The sequence below is a fragment of the Vicia villosa genome, linkage group LG7 (genome assembly GCF_029867415.1).
Source record: "Vicia villosa cultivar HV-30 ecotype Madison, WI linkage group LG7, Vvil1.0, whole genome shotgun sequence".
NCBI classification, from domain to species: Eukaryota; Viridiplantae; Streptophyta; class Magnoliopsida; order Fabales; family Fabaceae; genus Vicia; species Vicia villosa.
In genome coordinates this window covers 62,422,061-62,441,359 of record NC_081186.1, presented here as the reverse complement: position 1 = coordinate 62,441,359, position 19,299 = coordinate 62,422,061, and the positions used below count along the sequence as shown (strand labels likewise).

Sequence of the window (19,299 nt, the reverse complement as noted above, 5' to 3'; positions counted from 1 at the left end):
TTCCGTCTCGCCGTAGCTGTCATGTGAAATAATTTGGTGTTTAAATCGCCATCCTTGAGCCAGTGCATTTTTGCACGCTGCTTCCAATATGCTTCCTCACGAACAAGTAGCCTATTATGCTTACTCTCGATATCTAACAGTTTTTCCATGCTCTCGTGGTCATTCAACCTGCGATAATACTCCATCTCTACTTCACAGTCATGAATCTCTTCCTTGAATCGTGCCCTTTTCCTTCTACTCCATCGTTGCAGCTCCTCCGCATAACCTCCGATACGCACAACCAGCTCACTATTACTATTTATATTCCAACCGGTATCCACTGTATCTTTGATGTCCTCCTCTAATAACCAGTGATTCTCAAATTTAAAAGAGTGTCGATAATTCCTGTCATACCCCAAAATTTGCCCATGTTATTTCTCCTATTCAAATTCAAATCAAAGTACAAAGATCCAAGACACACTCTCCTAAATTAAACTCAGAGAATTAGGGTTTTGTTATTCTGAGGAAAAATCAATGAAACAAAGGCTCCAAGACATCTCATATGGCTTATGATGTTTCAAACTATCTCCACGACAAAATTCAGGTCTTGATTCAAAAGATTGATCACTCAATTGTTCAAGAAGTCAACAGTCGACTGAGTTGACTTAAAAGTCAACTGTGGTCAAAGTACAGTCAAAACTCCATATTTTTTGTCAACATCCTCATTTTGAAGTATCATTCACCATTTGATCAAGAATTGATCATGTTTCATCAAGGAAAGACCAGAAATCAACAATTCCAAAAGTTTTTGAATTAGGGTTTTCATAGGAGAAAGTCAACTGAACTTTGACCAGCCATAACTCCTACATGGAACATCAGAAATTTCCCAACCAAAGCTTATCTTGAAGGAAATTGAACTCTCTACAATTTTGTCTCTCACATGTCAAGTCTAAAAATGCTTCATTTGAGAGATATGGATCAAAAGATTATAGGTCCTTTTTGAAAGTCAACCAAAAGCAGTTTTTTGTCTAAGCCCATATCATCAGGATAAAATCCTTAAATGGAAAAAAGCTTCCAAAGTGGCTTGTAGAGGACATCTTGAGGTTTCCAAAAAGTCCTAGAACTCCTTCATATCTTAAAAATTGAGGGAGATATGCCTTGTCAAAGTTGGGCAATTTCAAAGGGAAAAATGTGAAGTAAAAGGCCTTAAAATGATTTTTCTTGCAAAGGGATCCCATCTTTCTTGGCCCAATCTTCATCCTCATAATATCCAATATTCAAAAACCAAATGCCACGAATTTTTGAATTTTATTTGATTTTTATATTAATTTTTATGCATTTAAAAGTGATATAAATCAAATATTCAAAGAAATATGGAAGAGATTTAATGTGGATTTGATTTCCAGTCAAATTCAATTAAGTAAATACCATATTTTTTTGACCAATTTCGTGCATATTTGATATGGAATGAATGGATCAAATTTTGGACAAAAAATAGAAAGATTATGAGACATATTTCAATCAAATCTCCATAACAAGCAAAAACAAGATTTAAGAGGATTTCCTTCAAAACTATTAACCTAAAGCATCCCTATAAATGCACCAACATATTCAGAAGCAAGGGGTTCGTTTTTTTACAAGGTTTTCTGCAGTCAAGTACCTGAACCAAGGCCAAAATTTCAAGCAAAAAGTCAAAATCATTCTATTGGTTGCAGCGGATATAAAAGCGATTTGAAGGTTCCTGGATTGTTGTTGATCATCTCCCAATCAGAATCGAAGCCCAGAACGCCCAGAATCATCACCTACGCGTTTACGGTTATGAAGGTTTAAAATTGGGGTTTCCCAAAGTATGTAAAATTAGGCCTAGTCACTGGTTCCATCATGTTCAGAAGGCCGATTTTAGTTGGTTTGCAGCCTCGTAATTGATTTATGTGGCGTATAGTCGAGTTTAGAAATTGCAGGTATATGGCTACAAAAGAAAAACTGTAGCAAGAAGCTATAGCAATGGTTATGGTCTGTAGGTAAAGCCCTTGGGGGGAAATTTTTTTTAAACGAAGAAGACGAATATGCGCGTGCAGCATCTTTGGAATTTAATCATGTTCTTTTATTTTATATATTAAATCGATGCCAATCCACTAACAGCGTGTCAATCTTGCCCCAGCGGAGAAAGCGTCCCCATAGTATCCCCATTCGCAAGGACATGAGTTCGACTCTTGTCTCTTGCATAGTATTTTTGTTAATTTTTCAGGATTTTACCTCTTATGATCCAGCGCAACTAGCCTCACACGTGACCGTGGTGTACCCTCAACAATCAGCCATCAGATTGTTCTCTCTCCAGATCTAACGGGCAAAGAAGCGCTGGAACACCATGAACGTCTTCAGCCATCCCACATCTGATCAAAAGCTGAGTCATTCTAATTTCTTTTAATTTTAATTATATAATTTGTTTTTTTTATTTTTATTTTTGTTATATGATTGATATTTGTTTTAAAACTCTTTTAAAGTTTCTTTTTTTTATATAAAATTTATTTCTAATTTTCTTTTTTTCATAAAAACTATTTAAAATAAAAAATATTTAGTTTAATTGTTATTAATAATTAGATGAGTGTGAATATTTAAATTAAGCTAAATTGTTTTAAATTATTTAATTAATTATCAATATTGTTAAATTTAGAAAATCTAATCGACACCTTATATTTTTTACCGATTTAATTAATTAGGTTGAAAACCAATAATTAATTAAATTGGTTTTATTTATTCGATTAACCATGGTTAACTTATACCCTAAATCAGGGTTTACGAAGATCACACCTACACTGAAAATATTTCTTTTGTTGTGCCTTTTTTCAGGGTTGGCTTTTCAATTGCCTTCCGACTACGCGCCACGTCAAGCCATAAGCTAAGTCCTGATCTCTTTCTTATTTAAATTTTCTTTTACCTTTTATTTATTTTTAGGGTTTGATTCCCGTCGTCAATGAATTCCTTCTACACTTACTTCTTCCTATTCTATTTTCTATCAATTCTCAGATGATCAGAGTCAATGCTCAAGGCAAACCTTTGCCCGTCAACCTTCACCAATCGAAGCTAAGTGTCCTTTATCCTTTATTTTTATTGATTAGGGTTAACCGTACCTGATTTCTGAACTGATAATGCACTCACCCTATTTTATTTTCTTTTCCTAATTTTCAGGGTTTGCCAACCGCCAAAGCTCAAATAGTCGGTAACCCTAATACCCTGATTTATCTGTTATTATTACTTATGCCAAACCCTATTAGGGATCCGCTGGTTTCTTTTTCCCCTTCCCCATATTGCTATTATTACTGTTAATATTAACTGTTGTGGTTAGTAATCCTAGGGAGTGATAACCCTGAATTGAATTAGAATCACTAATTTTACAAGATAATTTATTCTGAATCTGAGCACGTGATTGTTGCACCCACGCACCTTTTTGGTAACCCCTCTTGTTGCCTTGTTGCCTGTTGCCTTTGTCGCCTTGTGTTTTTGCAGAATAGCCATGTCCCTCGAATACGAGGATACCTCAGCCACGTTGCCTCGATTAAGATCGTAAGTCCCCAATGATGCTGCCTTCGATACGCTAAACATGATCTCGACCCTCGGAAGTTGCCTACGAAAGGCTGAGGTATCCTCTGGCTGCCTACGAAAGGCTATTCTGGTTCTTCCTTTAGACTACCTGCCTCCCTATGGCATGGGACAGTCTTATGGCGAACGAATTCTCGATGACCCTTCAACCTCCAAATGAAAGGCTTCCTGCCCTCTTATGGCATGGATAGACCCTTTCACCCTGAAAGGCTAAAAGAACTGATTTTCTGCATTATTAAGGTAATTGCCCCTAATTGCCTTGCTCTGGTTAAAAACTTTTTTTCATATTCTTTCTCATAAGCCTTCAAATTGGCTACGCTCATTTACGAGCTAAAGTCCACATTCACTTCTTCTACATTTCTGAACAAAAAAGAGCAAAGCAATTAAGAGCCCATGGAAAACCATGGATGCAAAGGGTGCCTTACACCTTCCCTTTGCATAATTACCCCCCGGACCCTGTTTTTTATTTAAAAGGTTTTTCCTGTTCTTTTAGCCTTTCTGATTTAATTTGGATAAAATAAAAGTCGGTGGCGAATCTTGCTTACCGCGACATTTCGATTAAAAAGTCAGTTCACCGTATTACAATCCCGCCGATGGATCGGATCACAATTTAACACAATGGGATTATGATCGGAATGTGACGCTATGCTGTTGAGTAGCGTAACAATCTGGTACATCTCCATCCATTTAGCATTTTCCATGGCTCTATCAAGGCGTTCTTCTATCATATATGGTGAGCCTCGACTTTTCGCCCAAGTGAATTGATAACCCTCCATTCGAATATCTGATAGTTGGCATTCTTCCACTATTCGAAAACCAGTACACAGCCAATTGGGGTGGGGATTGATACCTCTTTTGTCCTCTTGCGATAAAAAGTCGTTAAAATCACCGATAATACACCAAGGCAAGTTTGACATATCACGCAGCGATCTCAACATGTCCCAAGCTTGTTGACGCCGACTACGTTTCGGGTAACCATAATAACAAGTTAATCTCCAACTTCCTGTTGTTTCGCTCTCGACCAAAAGGTTAACAAAATTCCGAGAGTAATTAATCACAGTACATTTGCTGCTATTCCGCCATAAAACCGCCAAACCACCACTTCTTCCCTCCACATCAATAGTAAGGTAAGAGTCATATTTAAGACTTAAACGAATCATTTCCATCCTTCTCGAGGTAACAAGAGTCTCAAACAAGAACATAATATCCAGGCGGTGCCGTTGAGCAAGACTACGCAGGTTTGTAATTGCACTCAGGTTTCTCAGACCTCGACAATTCCAGCTTAAGACGATCATAATTCCCGGCAGTTCTGGCTGCCAGGACTTGCCGATAAAAAATGTTGCTGCTTATCTTCTTCACTTATGGATCCTTCCTTTCCATCTTCTTTTCTTCTCTTATTTTCCACTTGCATATCCATACCATGACTTCCATTATTAGACTCCAAGGCTGGCTGAGCAGGATGTTTGGGTATTGTACCTGAAAGCTTTTGTGTGTTGGATCGGTGACTGGTATTTGGACTGTTGCGGACCACTTTGGGTTTATGTTGTGTTTTAGGAGGTTTAATAGTAACAGTAGCTCGAGAAGAATTAGTTTGTTAAGGGACATTTGCTGAGTCGAGTTTGATAGGCATTGAAGACTGTTTGTCATGCAAAGGAAATATATTGTGATTGGCTGTAGGACTTTGTTCTACTGTGCCAATAGGAGATGTTGCATTGAAGGCAAAAGGTTGTTGCATGTTGGGAACATGTGGGCCATGCATAATAGAAAAAGTTTCTTTGTGGACCGCTTGGCTCGAATTATTTGAAGCTGTACCAAAATCCGCTACGTAACTTGTTTGGTTATGATGAGTATTATGACATAACTTATCCAAAACAATGGCAAACCCCAACTTGGAATTTGGATGAAAGTTATGGATAGAATTAATAGCTGTGTCGGTTCTATTAAGGTTAAATTTGGTAGCTTTTTCGCCTGCAGATACAATCTCCATAATGGGGCTTGATTGACTATTATGAATATGTTTGGAAGGGAATAAAGGATTATCATAAATAGCCTTTCCATAATTATTTTGTAACGTAATTGTATTGTCTGGTAATGAGTGATGTTTATTAGCATTGAATGCATTAACTCCTTCCAAATCTGAGTCTGATTCATTGTCACTGCCATTGTGCACCCTCACTGCTCCATCATCTCCGGTACCGGAACTTCATGCCGCCGCCGTCTCCGTTGGTTCAACAGATTCCTCACTCCTACTCTCACCATCAATCGACTTTCCTATACCGGCTGAATCATCTTTCAACCATTTGGAGCCTGCATTACTTCCACTTCTCTTGTTGTCCGCCCTTAAATCTGATGACCATTCTCTCTTGCCATCATCACTTGTCATAGAAAATTTGACTTCACATTTAGCTTCAGTATGCCCTAAGATACCGCATACAAAGCAAAACATTCCAAGCCGCTCATATTTAAACAAAACGTTGCACCACTCCCCTCCCTTATTTTTTACTTTTGTCCCTTTCTTTAACGACTGACGAACATCGATCCTTACCCGAAGCCTCATGTATTTCCTCCAAAAACTGGTATTATTATTTCTGTCATATTCTACAAAGCTCCCAGCAAAATTTCCCAAGGCTTTCCCAACTTTCTCCAACATCATTCCCGCCGGCAGGTTATGAACTTGAATCCAAAAAGTCACATGAAAGAGTGGGATATTCTCTATCTGCACTCCAATCTTCACCCTTTCAACTATAAGAAGGTTGTTATCAAACGTCCATGCCCCACCCGTGAGAACCGCCTCCATATCCAGAACATGATCAAAGTTGAAGATAAATAAACCTTCATCCGCCTTCTTGATTGAAACTCCTTTAACTGGACTCCATATATCTGCTACCTTCGACCTCATAGAATTCAAATGGATAGGCCGATCGCATAGAAACCGCCCCACTAAGCACCAACTCAGATCTCCTACTTCATCACCTTCCTCATCTAAATCGAAACAAAAGCCTTCCTCCTCCCTATCTTCTCCTAATGACAACCCTTCTATATTGACATCCGCCATAGGAACCAAACGTAAAGATTTCAGACCTGAATAGCCAAAGAGACACTTGAGACAACAGGGATCACACTCCTCAAAAGAGAAGAAAAAATACAAACCCTAGCAGAGGCTAGAAAAAGCAAACCCTAGCAGAGGCTAGGAAAGAAACATTTAGTCATTATTCACTTTTCATTTAACTGTTCACATCTATGAACAGTAAATTAGGTTAGGTGTAAAATATAGTTTAAGTATAATATATCTGATATACATATATGTAAAGAGTAATGCTATTCTTACACCCAACACTTACACCAATACTTACATCAAACATTGTTCATTGTATTTATATGGTGAGCCGTGTTTTTTAAAATAAAATAATTATTTTTATTTTTATTTTTAAAACTAAGGACGACATTGTTCATGTACGGATGTGCATTAACCAACTTCATTACTGCATTAACCAAGTTTTACATTGATTAACCAAGTTTGATGACTGCTAAAAATTATTTTTAATACCTGGATATTGCATTAACCAACATCATTATGGTATTAACCAAGTTTTTATATTGCATTAATCAAATTTGATGACTATTGTAAAGTACTAGTTATGGGTGTAAGAATAGCATTACTCAAATTTGGTTAATGCAATATAAAAACTTGGTTAATGCAGTAATGAAGTTGGTTAATGCAACATCCAGGTATTAAAAATAATTTTTAGCAGTCACCAAACTTGGTTAATGCAGTGTAAAAACTTGGTTAATGCAGTAATGAAGTTGGTTAATGCAATATCCAGGTATTAAAACTAATTTTTAACAGTCATCAAACTTGGTTAATGCAGTGTAAAAACTTGATTAATGCAGTAATGAAGTTGGTTAATGCACGTCCGTACATGAACAGTGTCGTCCGTAATTTTAAAAATAAAAAATAAATATTATTATTTTATTTTAAAAAACACTGTTCACTGTATAAATACGATTAATAGTGTTTGGTGTAAGTATTGGTGTAAGTGATGGGTGTAGAATAGCATTTCTCATATGTAAATTACTTTCTCGAATATACCTATGTAGATTACATTCGGCTTACGTTGAACTAATGAGATGTTCTTGTTTAATAGACAACTTAAGGGTCTGTTTGGTTGGAGGTAAATGGAGGGGAGGGGAGGGGATTTTTAATAGTTTATGTGTTTGGTTTAAATTTTAAAAGGGTGAGGGGAGGTAGATGGAGGGGACCAAATTCCCTCCTGAGTCACTTTTTGCTTCCCCATATTTGGAGGGATTCGGAGGGGAGGGGAGGTGATTCATATTAATAATAATTATATTTACATATTTACCCTTGTTATAATTATAATTAAATTTTTTAATTTTATTTTATATATTTTTCTGTTATTTTTTAACTATTGTAATATTTTTGTTTCAAATATTTTTGTTAGATTTTATTGTATTCGATAATTTTTTTAAACTATATCTTATAACTGTTATGTTTTAATAAATTTTTTTGATGTTATCGAATTGAATACTTATAAATAGTAAATATCGTGAATCTTATAGTAAAATTACAAGATTAAAAATGTAAATTAGTTTTAAAATACCTCCCTTCCCCTTGTGAACCAAACATATTTGTTAATAAAATTCCTCCTCTCCCCTCCACCTTCATATTTTGAACCAAACATAAATGTAATTAAAATCCCTCCCCTCCCTTCCCCTCTCATCCCCTCTCCTTGATAAAATTCCCTCCCCTCTCCTCCTCTCGATTGAACCAAACGGACCCTAATTGAATAAAAGTTTAGCACTTTAATATTTATTTTAACGTAAATTCAATTTAACATTTTTTTTAGCCTAGTAGTATAATTGCCAAAATTTCATCTTTAAGTGTAGTGTTCTCATGTTCATTTACATTTTGATTGACTTACCTTAACAGAACAATTTAACAATTTTATTACCTTAACGGGACAATTTAACAATTTAACAATTGAATAAATTAAAAAAGAGATGTTTTTATCCAAAATATATGTATTTAATTATTGGAAAATGTAAGGTGGGGATATGAAGTCATACTCTCAAGTTTTAGTGTTTTGGTATAGCAAATAAGGGTTAAGACACACCCTATTTATACAAGTATTAGGTAACTTTGAACCACAAAATTCTTATCATGTAGCAAGTAAGAATTCAGAAATACATATCCGAAAATTACAAAAAAGATGAGTTCGGAGTCACATATCCGAATAAACCAGAAGTTTAATTTTCAAAAGGGTGACTTTAGACTCACATTTCTGAAAACTTCATTGAACAAGAAAAAAACAGAATCTTTGTAAACATGCATATGCATTGTAAATCAAAAGCAAACCATAAAATTAATATGCATTAAATCGTATCAAAATTAATACATACAAAAAAGTGGATCGATTAAAATCTAGAATGCATCAAAAGATCCAATATCACATAAATCTACAGTTGGTTCCGCCTACGATGCTTCCTTATTTGATTCTCTTTCAAGCTTCATCAACTTGGTGAACTCTATCAACATCTCCGTAAATTGATCCGACCAAGTTTTCGCCTCAATTGTTGAATGCGTCGTCCACTTGATCGATTTAGCTGGAATTGGACACCTAGGTTTCAAATAAACCTGAACAAAATGTAGATCCTTTGAAAGAAACCCTATGCACATGATGCGTCCGACACCATTTTTAGGTGGCCCACTGTGTAATGGAGAAATGTCTCCGATAATCCATGTCTTATCAAATTGATACACACTCTGTCATACGCACTTGCTATAAGGAGGCCCATTTTAGGGAAGCGCATCCATTTTGAAAATGGTGTCTTACCACTTTGTCAAGGAACAATTGCACCTTCAATTGAATCAAAAATAAATTGGAACCATGTTACCTCGTGTAAAATTCCATATGCGTCGTCAGCTCTTTCAAAAGTGCGACGCAGACAAGTGAAGGATCCTCCTTTAATTTACCAAGCAATTCGAGTACACCCTGATAACCACAATTACCATCACCCTTGATATTCACAATCCGCTCAATGTTTTTCTGCATAAAAAGTGGCATTTCATGAATGAATTCAATCCCGAGCATCCGTGGTGGTGGAGGTGGTGTAGGCGGTGGTGGTGGTTTGCTAATGCAAGAACCCTTTTAAACACTTTTTTGGAGTTGAAGAATCCGGGAAATACTAATCAGCATGTTCAAAGTATGATGGAGACCGCTCTGTTGAATTGTCATCTTAAGTCGGTTTTACCTTTTTTTGGTCACCTTTGGTTTTAACCGGTTATGTTTGAGGTTTCAAATATGTGGTTTTCGGATATGCAATCTTCCTTAACTGCTCTTTAATGTGAAACTTCATGGTGTTATCTGTCTTTGCAAATCTATCTTGGATTATTTCCCACTTGGTATGGATGCTTATACCAAATTTACGATCCTTCTTCACACCGTCATCATTAAACCGTAGTCTTTTCAAGTGACTGTACACTTCGTCCATACGTATTGGAGAATTAATCTTTATTTTTTTTTGCAATGAGACAAGCACATGGAATGTCATAAGTATTCTTAACTGTGCATCCACACTTTTCCGAATGCGTACTTATTTGTTCAGCTAGCTTCGCTTCATGAAATATGAAATTCAATGGCGACCGAGATACGCATCCAACCAATTATGAATATAGAATGTTATCTTTGAATTTATGTTCTGGCACAGTTATTCTTCGAGCAAAAGTTGTTTGCATTTCTGAGTGGTGGTTTTTGAGCATTTGATTCACACTGTCCCAATCTCTACAGAAATCACCCTTACCATCACCCTATCATTTCTTCAATGTCGAATGCGTTGATTCAACTCTGTTAGTTGTTGTAGTCCCGAGGTGTCTAACCTGATCGGTCCATGCACACACAATCTTCTCCTTTACCTGGTCCATGATAGTACTCTCAACTTATTTCAAGAAATTTGGATATCAGACACACATGCTCCTAAATTGCATTACGGAGGCAACATACAACTCTTCCGTGGATGAATTTAGTATACCAGTCCATGCATCCATTATATTTTCCACCACCACACTTGCTTTGAACGCTTTTCCATCTTCACCCTTGATTTCTTTGGTGCCTACCACGGGTTTTAGCTGACTCCTCATGTTTTTTGTAATGTGATATCGATAAAGTAATGCGTATGATGTAGGAAACACCTTTGCATTTGAATTCATTAGTGTGGTGTCTCGATTGCTGACGATTACTTTCGACAAGTTTTCTTGATCCTTCAACAAAGTCTTGCACACTTCCAAGGCTCATGTAACATTGACCTCTTTTTCATATTCCAAAAACGCAAATCCCACTGAAAAAGTCTTTTCCGTAGAAGTAATACCCACCATTTTAAGAAGCGGAAACCTATACTTATTGGTCTTGTATGTTGCATCAATAATGAGGGTTTTAGCTGAATCCTCATTTTTTTGTAATGTGATATCGATAAAGTAATGTGTATGATGTAGGAAACACCTTTGCAACCTAATTCATTAGTGTGGTGTCTCGATCGGTGACGATTACTTTCGACATATTTTTTTGATCCTTCAACAAAGTCTTGCAACCTTTTTTTCGGATTTCAAAAATGTAAATCGCACTGAAAAAATCTTTTCCGTAGAAGTAACATCAACCATTTAAAGAAGCAGAAATCTATACTTGTTGGTCCTGTACGTTGCATCAACAATGAGGACATTAGGAAATGTGTTGAATAACTTGATACATTTGGGATGAGTCCATAAAATATCGCGAATAGTGACTTTTCATCTAAAAGTTTCAAAAGTTGTTGCATTTCGGATCTCGGACACCTTATTTCCATGTTGTTTTTAGGACGCCGGTTCTATACTGCTTGATATTTGAAACACTTTCTGGGTGTTTCTGTTTCAAATTTGCAAGTATGTTTTTCGGTGCCACTCTGATTAAAGACATGTTTGAAACAATTTCCTTCTCCTCTAGTTTAAGACGACATACGATGGGATGATCAGCTAGCTTTTTTTGCAATTCATGGTTATGTATTCCAGAAAACACATTAAATTTCCACATCCCATTGACATTACAATATCCGCGCAATTTAAACAAACAACCACACTTTCTCGTTCCGGTGTCATCATGTTTTAACTTTCGAATCAGGGGAACATATGTACCACGTCTCTCGCATGTCATGGTTACAAATGCTTGTCTTCTATTAGAGCCATTTTCGGACCTTCTAATTACAATGTCAACCCTAAATTCATGGCTACCATGCGGACCCATTGAAGCATATTTCGGAAATAAGATGCAAAACAACACAATTTTAAAAAAATAGTAACAGGCGAGTTTGGAAATACATTTCTGAATAAATGTAGGTGAGAACATTTCGGAAATACATTTCCGAAGTATTGTGTTCTTTCTTTCAGTCCAAACTAAGGATCAATATAAGTAATGAGGAATGAAATGAGGGATATTTACCTGAAATTACAGCTTATGATGCTCCTTTTGATGTGTTAGAATGCACAAAATCTCATTTTGAATCGAAAAGTTGATTGATAGTGAGTTTTTCTCAAGGGTTTTTTTGGTTATGAAGGTGTTATGTGGTTTTTGAATAGTGAAGATGATTGGTTATATACTCAAATTTTCGCTGCATCTTTTCGGAGATACATCTCCAAATATATCATTGAATGGTAAAAAACTTCTAAATGAAATAGGTGACTTCAGAGATGTATATGCGAATTCACCATTGTGTTTGTTCATAGATGCATCTTTGAACTAAAATTTGATGAAAAATAATATTTGATGCGTTCGGAGATATATCTTCAAATTTATCCAGAAGTATTTTTAAATTTTCAAAGATGCGCCTCATATAGTAAGGGTGGGAAGAGAAATTTCTTTTACGATTAGATAAATTTTAAACCAGGCTGAGGCCCAATCGAACCTAACCCATTAATGGACCTATATCGGAACCATATCAAATACATTATTCCATTGCTAAAAGCACCCTGCTTTCTAGCCTATATAAAAAAGTGAAAAACATTATCACGACTCACATCAGCTTGCTATCATCACGACATATTATTATCATCTTTATAACTTATAATTCAAATACAAAAAGAACGAACAATTTAGAGAGTTGAAATATTTGTTAATTTGAAAGATAAATGAATTTAAAATTTATTAAAGATAAATGCCAAAAATTAAGAAAATAAAATTAAGGTGAGCGTGAAATAAAATGAACAAAATTTATTTTTTTTAAAAAAAATATTGGAAAAAAATAAAAATAATACTAAGATAAATTATTTGATATTTATGGTTGAGTACTAATACTTTAGTATAGATATTTTTAATTTTTAATTTTTTTAAAAATAAAATAATATTAAAATAAAAGATACTATTAAATATTATTACTTTATTAAATAAAAATATACCACGATAAATTATTTGATATTTATGGTTGAGTACTGATATTTTAGTATATATAAATTTAAATTTTTAATTTTTTAAAAAATAAAATAATATTAAAATAAAAGATAATATTAAATATTATTACTTTATTAAATAAAAATATTGATACGCAATTAAATTCTAGGATGTCGAAGACGTCTTCATGTAATAATAAATAATAAGATAGTTGGAAAAATAAGGGTGTCTCTTTAAAGAAAAAGAGATCAATTTATTAATTTATTAATCTTATAAAAACAGTGCAATATATTTGATTTTTGAACACGTTACTATTATATTTTATTCTAAATATTCTTAAATTGTAAAGAAAGTTTCTCTTATTATTCCACTTTCTCTTATTGTTCCACTTTCTCTGATTCTCACCTTTATGTAAAGATAATGAGAGGATAGTTATATCCTTTGATATTATAAGATTAAGACTTCAAAGGAAGAAGAAAGACAACAAAGATGTATTTAAATGTGTAATAATTCAATATCTATAAGATAAAATGAATATAAAAATAATGCTAAATTTATAAATAGAAATAAAAATTACATAGACTTCACACACCATATAACAATGATACTATCATCATGGTCTCCAACAATACTTTCTTACACAATAACAGGAAAGAGTGTTTAAGGGGAAGAGGTTGAAGGTGGGGGAGAGAAGAATGGGATGGAGGAGATAATGGTTGAGATTGTAGGAAGGTTTGGAAGTGAAGTGGATGAGAGTGGAGGAAGGTTGAGTGATGGGAGTGTGGGATTCATAGGAATGCTAGAAAGTGGTGGAATAGTGAGTTTAGGCATAGAAGGGATGGTGGTGGTAGGCAATGGAGGAACATTGCCTTGAGGCAGTGTTGGCATGGAAGGCAAAGGTGGTAATGTTGTTGGAATTGAAGGCAAAGGTGACAATGTTGGCTTTGGCAAATTGGGAATACTTGGAAAATTTGGAGAGGTTGTTTGCAAGAGATTGCGAGCTCCTAGACTCATGTTCATACCTCCCAAGGTAACAACAAGAAGTAGAGATGTGATGAAGGTTTTCATTGAGGCCATGGTTTGATGAATTGCAAGAGCTAATTGAGGTGTATATTTGTAGAAAGAGTATTTGGTTTGAGGTTTTATGAGAAGCAAAGGTATAGTGTTTGGTTTTATATAGAAAAGAGAAACATGATGTTATTGGTCCAGCATGTTAGGGTGGTTTGGAGAACTAACTAAAAGAGATTTTGCAAGTTTTAGTTAGTTCAACTTCTTGTGTTTTAATATTTTTTTGTGATATTCAAATGTTGGATGCAACTTTTTCTATTTGAACGGTGGGACTTGTACACGAGTAGTTTATCTAATTCAGTTCACCTTGATTACTTGTGGGCATCCTTTAGGATTTAATCATTACTCATAACTTTCTCTTCAATAGAAATATAATATATTAAATAATACACATATGGTTATATTCGGCTTACGTTGAACTAATGAATTGGTCTTATATATTTTATTATGAATTTAGTTTGGTTTATGTAGTGCTTATGGAGATTTTTAAAATTTCTACCTAAAATTATTAATAAATATTGAACTTACAAAAATAATTTATGTATATGTCAATATATGAGGTGGTGTGAAAATAAATTTAAAATAATTGTAAACATGTTTATTGAAATAATGTCAATTTACTATTTGAAGCTAAATTAAATAAAATCAAATTAAAAATAAGATATCCTCAAAATTGATGCATCAAGACTTGTTTATATATTTTAGTTCCGGCCACTATCCAATAATCAAAGAGTTGGCCGATTAGTGTATTGAGCTTTCATTAGTGCTAAGAAATGTAATTCAACCGGCTTACAGTCGTTAATCAAAGAATTAATTGAATAGCATATTTCCTTTGTTTTTTATGAGTTGCTTCTGCCTCAAAACTGTTAATCGAAAACTTTTCTTCTTCCTCCCACCCTCAAAGAGGGGTAGTGGTGGTTATGGGCTTCCCATATAATTTGGGGCTTCTCCTCCCTCTTTGTGGTGGTTCTCCTTCCATCTTATTTTGGTTTTTTCTTCATCTTTGTGGTGATTGTTTGTTCTAATTTGTCTTCTCCCCTTTCAACCAGTGAAACCCTAGATTTGTTCCCCTTCTATTTTGTTTCCAAAAATGCCTCATCTGCCACCACCTTCGTCCCTATTCTGATGTCCTCATCATCCTACATCCACTGAAACCTAACCCACCCTAACCCCATCTGTCACCTCCACAAAAAACACCTATATATACTCAACCCCTCTTTTCTACCTCCAACCTTCATCATAGTTTCCCTACCTTCTGACAACAACCACCAAGTGCTCGCAACTCCAAAACCAGCATCACCAACTAATGGCCCAAAGCGGATCAGACATGAGAAACGACCTCCATGATAGCCTCCACCATTAGAAGATAAAGGTCTAAGATATTTGGTTTGTGTTACATTTTCTCGGTTTTAGGTAATATTATATTATTTTCTTCCTTGGTATGATGTCTTTTGTTCTTTTGTTTAGGTTGTTTTAAGGTTGCATTCATGGTGTTTGTTGAAATGCCCCAAAGATGCTTGAATTTAGTATATGTGTTTATGAGTGAGAACTTATCAATGGTTGCTGCAGAGAAGAGCTCGTCTGATGTAATCACACATTCTTGCAGCATGTGTCTAGTTCTTTGAGGTCTTTTTGGACCTGCATTACCTCTAACTTCTTCTTGTCGAACTTCTTCTCTTTTGACTTCAGTTGCTGGTTCTTCACAAAAGAAAATCATTGAATCCTTCTTAACATTCTCAGTCTAATCCCATTCTTTAAGTTCATTTATGATCACGTCCCTTCTGATCACAACTTGCTTGTTCACTGGGTCGAATAACTTGTATCCTCTAGTCGAATGATATCCGATTAGGATCATTTGAATCGAATTTTCATCAAGTTTTCTTCTCAACTGATCTGGCACATGTTTAGGTGCTATAGATCTAAATACCTTCATATGACTCAAGCTAGGCGTCACACCAGACCAACATTCTTCTGATGTAATTCCTTCTAGATTCTTCGTCAGACATCTATTTAAAATGTATGTTGTCGTCAACACAACTTCACTCTTGCTGATTCAACCAATCGAATTGTTTTTGCCTCCTCTACCTTTATTGTCATTCCAATTTCCTTTTCCTTTATTTTCTTTTGCTGACTGAGCCTACAGAGCCACATCACTCTTCGATTTTCCTGCAACTCTTTCAGCCATTCTTTGTTCATGAGATTCAAGCATCCCTTGAAGCTCTTCTTTTGTCAATGTCAACAAATCTTTCGACTCTTCTATGTCTACCACTACATGGTTGAACTTTGGAGTCAATGACCTTAAGATCTTTGCAATAACTGATCTTGATGTCAACACTTCTCCACATACCTTGATTTGATTCACTAGTTTCATAACCCTAGTGAAGAAAGCAGTTATGCTTTCACTTTCTTCCATCTGAAGAAATTCATATGTTCTTTTGTGAGTTTGTAACCTCACCTCTTTCACCTTTTCTACGCCTCCAAAAGACTTTTCCAAAATTTTTCAGGCTTTTTTCGCTAATTCAACATCACTCAGCTTCTCAAAATTATATGGATCAACACATTGATGAATTACAAAGATTGCTTTATAATTCTTCTTCTTCAATTCTTTTTCTTCATCCTTTTCTCCATCTGTTGCATTTTTTTGCAAGCAGTGTTACTCCTTCTTTCACAAGATCCCAAAGATCTTGATAACAGAAAACCGCCTTCATCTGCTTGCACCTATTCTCATAATTCTGGCCCTTTCAGAATTGGGAGACTCGCTGGAAAATGCTCATTCGGATGATTCATTATCATAGTGATTTTCTTCCCACGAATTACTCAGCCAGTGCTCTAGACACAAGATGTTGGAATTAAACTCAAAACTTTGAGTAATTCGTTAACGCTACACAATGACAATGAAAGAAAGAAAAAAGAAAATTTGGGAAGAAAGGTGAATAAGGGTTTGAAAAAAAATAAGAGGAGGAATAAGAATATTTTCTGTAGAGTTTCTCTCTGTCCACAAACTATGGAAAATTTATTTATTTTGCAACTGCAAAATTTTGTGAATACAAGTGTTTGCAATATAGGGGTTACTTCCTATTTATAGTTTTATGTTGTTTTCTCCCTAAGCCAAAGCCCAAAAATACAAAAGCCCAAAATACCTATTTTGGTCTAAGTCGAAATCCTATGTGAAGCAACTTGCTTCGACACTTCGACATCTAATACAACTTGACACAAATTAAACTATTTTGACACATACATGATTTCGACACATAGAATTACATTCTTAACAATTTTCAAGTAAAATATGCACTTACCAACTCTCCTCAAATTAAGATTTTATTTTACCTCAAATAAAAGTTCTTGAGGTAAAATAAACATAATCATTTACCCACAATATTGAACAATTTAGATTTGTACATATCAGAAATATGTGTTCAACTCAATTCTTTTAAGACTTGCATGATTTTTTCAAAGAAAATTCTAATATGATTGATATAAGGGATGCAAAGCATGCCTATGGAAGAGTTTTTATATCAAATGATAAAATTGCATACTTCAATAAAAAAATCAATCATCATCCTCACAACATGTATCGCTCAAGCAAAGTGAGTGTTTCGCTCAGTTTCACAACAAGACAATTTTGATTTTCATCGGACATATATTACAAACATACCATTAATCATGAATCACTAATATTTTCCTTATATTGTAATCAATCTTAAAAAAAATTCTAGGTAGTAAAAACCTAGGGTTAAGAGAGCATTATTATATAAAAAAATTATTTATTCCCACTCTGTTTTCTTTTCTCTTTCGATCTTGCCACAATTTTTATTTTCTTCTAGAGATCATTTGTAATTTCTTTCTTAACTTTTCCTGCTTTTTCATTCTTTTTCTTTTTCACTGTCAAGAAAAGAAATTTTGTCTTTTATCGCATAATTTTTCACCAATATTCTCAACCTTTTTTGTACAATGCAACTTTTCCCTTTTTCATCTCCCCAACTTAATTATTACTCTATTATCGGAATAAATAATATCTTATCCTAAACATCAAGGAACAATAATTTTTTTCTTATTCGGCATTGAGTTATATATTTATGCAAAAATTACCATTTTTCTACTTAAAAGGATAGATAAGGGATCTCTCGCTCACATGTTGGTCTTTTGATCATGTGAGTTCTCAAAATATCAACAAAATAATCATATCCATGAAATAAAACATGTTTTATATTTAAACAAACATTCAATCAAATAACAGAGTTCATACAACTCTGAATCTCAATATAGTAAACAATGGAAACTCAAATATCAATGAACGGTCTACGATGATTCTTTTATACTAAATTTAATAACTTATGTGAATTTATCCTTTGGCACAATAACCGGTTCATTATCAAGCTTATATTCAAGGTAACTGTAAAATTAACCTTACAATAAAGTATTTGACACAAATTTATCTATCATACAAGTTGCTTGATTTTCAAAAACCTAAATAGTTTCTAATTGTGCACCAGACTATCAAATCAAACCATGTCATCCGTAGTATCAGAGACTTATTCCAAATTAAAACATGAAAATAAACTAAAAAGTATAAAAGCAAATATAAAATGCAACAACTAATCTACAATGTAAACATATTTAAAAGAAGACACGAAACAAAATATAACACGAAAAAGTATAACTTAAATGACTAAAAAATAAATTATTGGAATTTTGAAATATATTATGTTTTGGTGTGCTTTCAATCATTTCTCCTTCATCTTCCATATTTACATCCTTCGAATTCTCCCATCCTTCTCCTTCCATTTTCTAATCCTCTCCTTGATGTTGCACCCCCTCCGAATGAAATGGCCAACATGTCATACACAATGTATCCTATAAGATACAAGTAGGGGTGGCAAAACGGGTCTTGGTCCACCGGGCCGACCCGCACACGCACCAAAAAACAACAGTTTGGGTTGAGATAATAGCCCCCCGGCTCACCTAAGTCCGCCCCGCCAAAATCCGCCGCCCGCCAAAGCCCGCCACTCCGTCAAAATCCGCTTTTTTTTAGTTAATTCTACTCATTCTAATTCTTGATGGTTTTACTTTATACATTTATTTGTGAATATATGCAATATTTTTAAGTAAAATGTTTTAAAAAATGCTTTATATAAAATTGTTTTAAGAAATATGTGAAAAATCTAATTAAAATGTAAAAGAAGTATATTAATATATTTAAAAAAATGGAAAAAACTATAAAAAA

At 34.4% G+C, this 19,299-nt stretch overlaps 2 protein-coding genes across 2 annotated transcripts; both read right to left on the bottom strand.

Annotated features, from left to right (window-relative positions):
* Nucleotides 1-5,782: 5,782 nt before the first annotated feature.
* On the bottom strand, nt 5,783-6,634 carry LOC131619178 (uncharacterized protein At4g02000-like). The gene has a single exon (XM_058890305.1). It carries the CDS (start codon nt 6,632-6,634, stop codon nt 5,783-5,785), a length of 852 nt encoding a protein of 283 aa, XP_058746288.1.
* Nucleotides 6,635-13,485: 6,851 nt separating this feature from the next.
* Nucleotides 13,486-14,136, bottom strand: LOC131617295 (protein PELPK1-like). The gene has a single exon (XM_058888614.1). It carries the CDS (start codon nt 14,082-14,084, stop codon nt 13,668-13,670), a length of 417 nt encoding a protein of 138 aa, XP_058744597.1. The 5' UTR covers nt 14,085-14,136; the 3' UTR covers nt 13,486-13,667.
* Between the last annotated feature and the right edge of the window lie 5,163 nt (nt 14,137-19,299).

Excerpts from the sequence above, each read along its gene's own strand:
- LOC131619178 (XM_058890305.1), bottom strand. The coding sequence starts at position 6,634 with ATGGCGGATGTCAATATAGAAGGGTTGTCATTAGGAGAAGATAGGGAG.
- LOC131617295 (XM_058888614.1), bottom strand. The coding sequence starts at position 14,084 with ATGGCCTCAATGAAAACCTTCATCACATCTCTACTTCTTGTTGTTACC.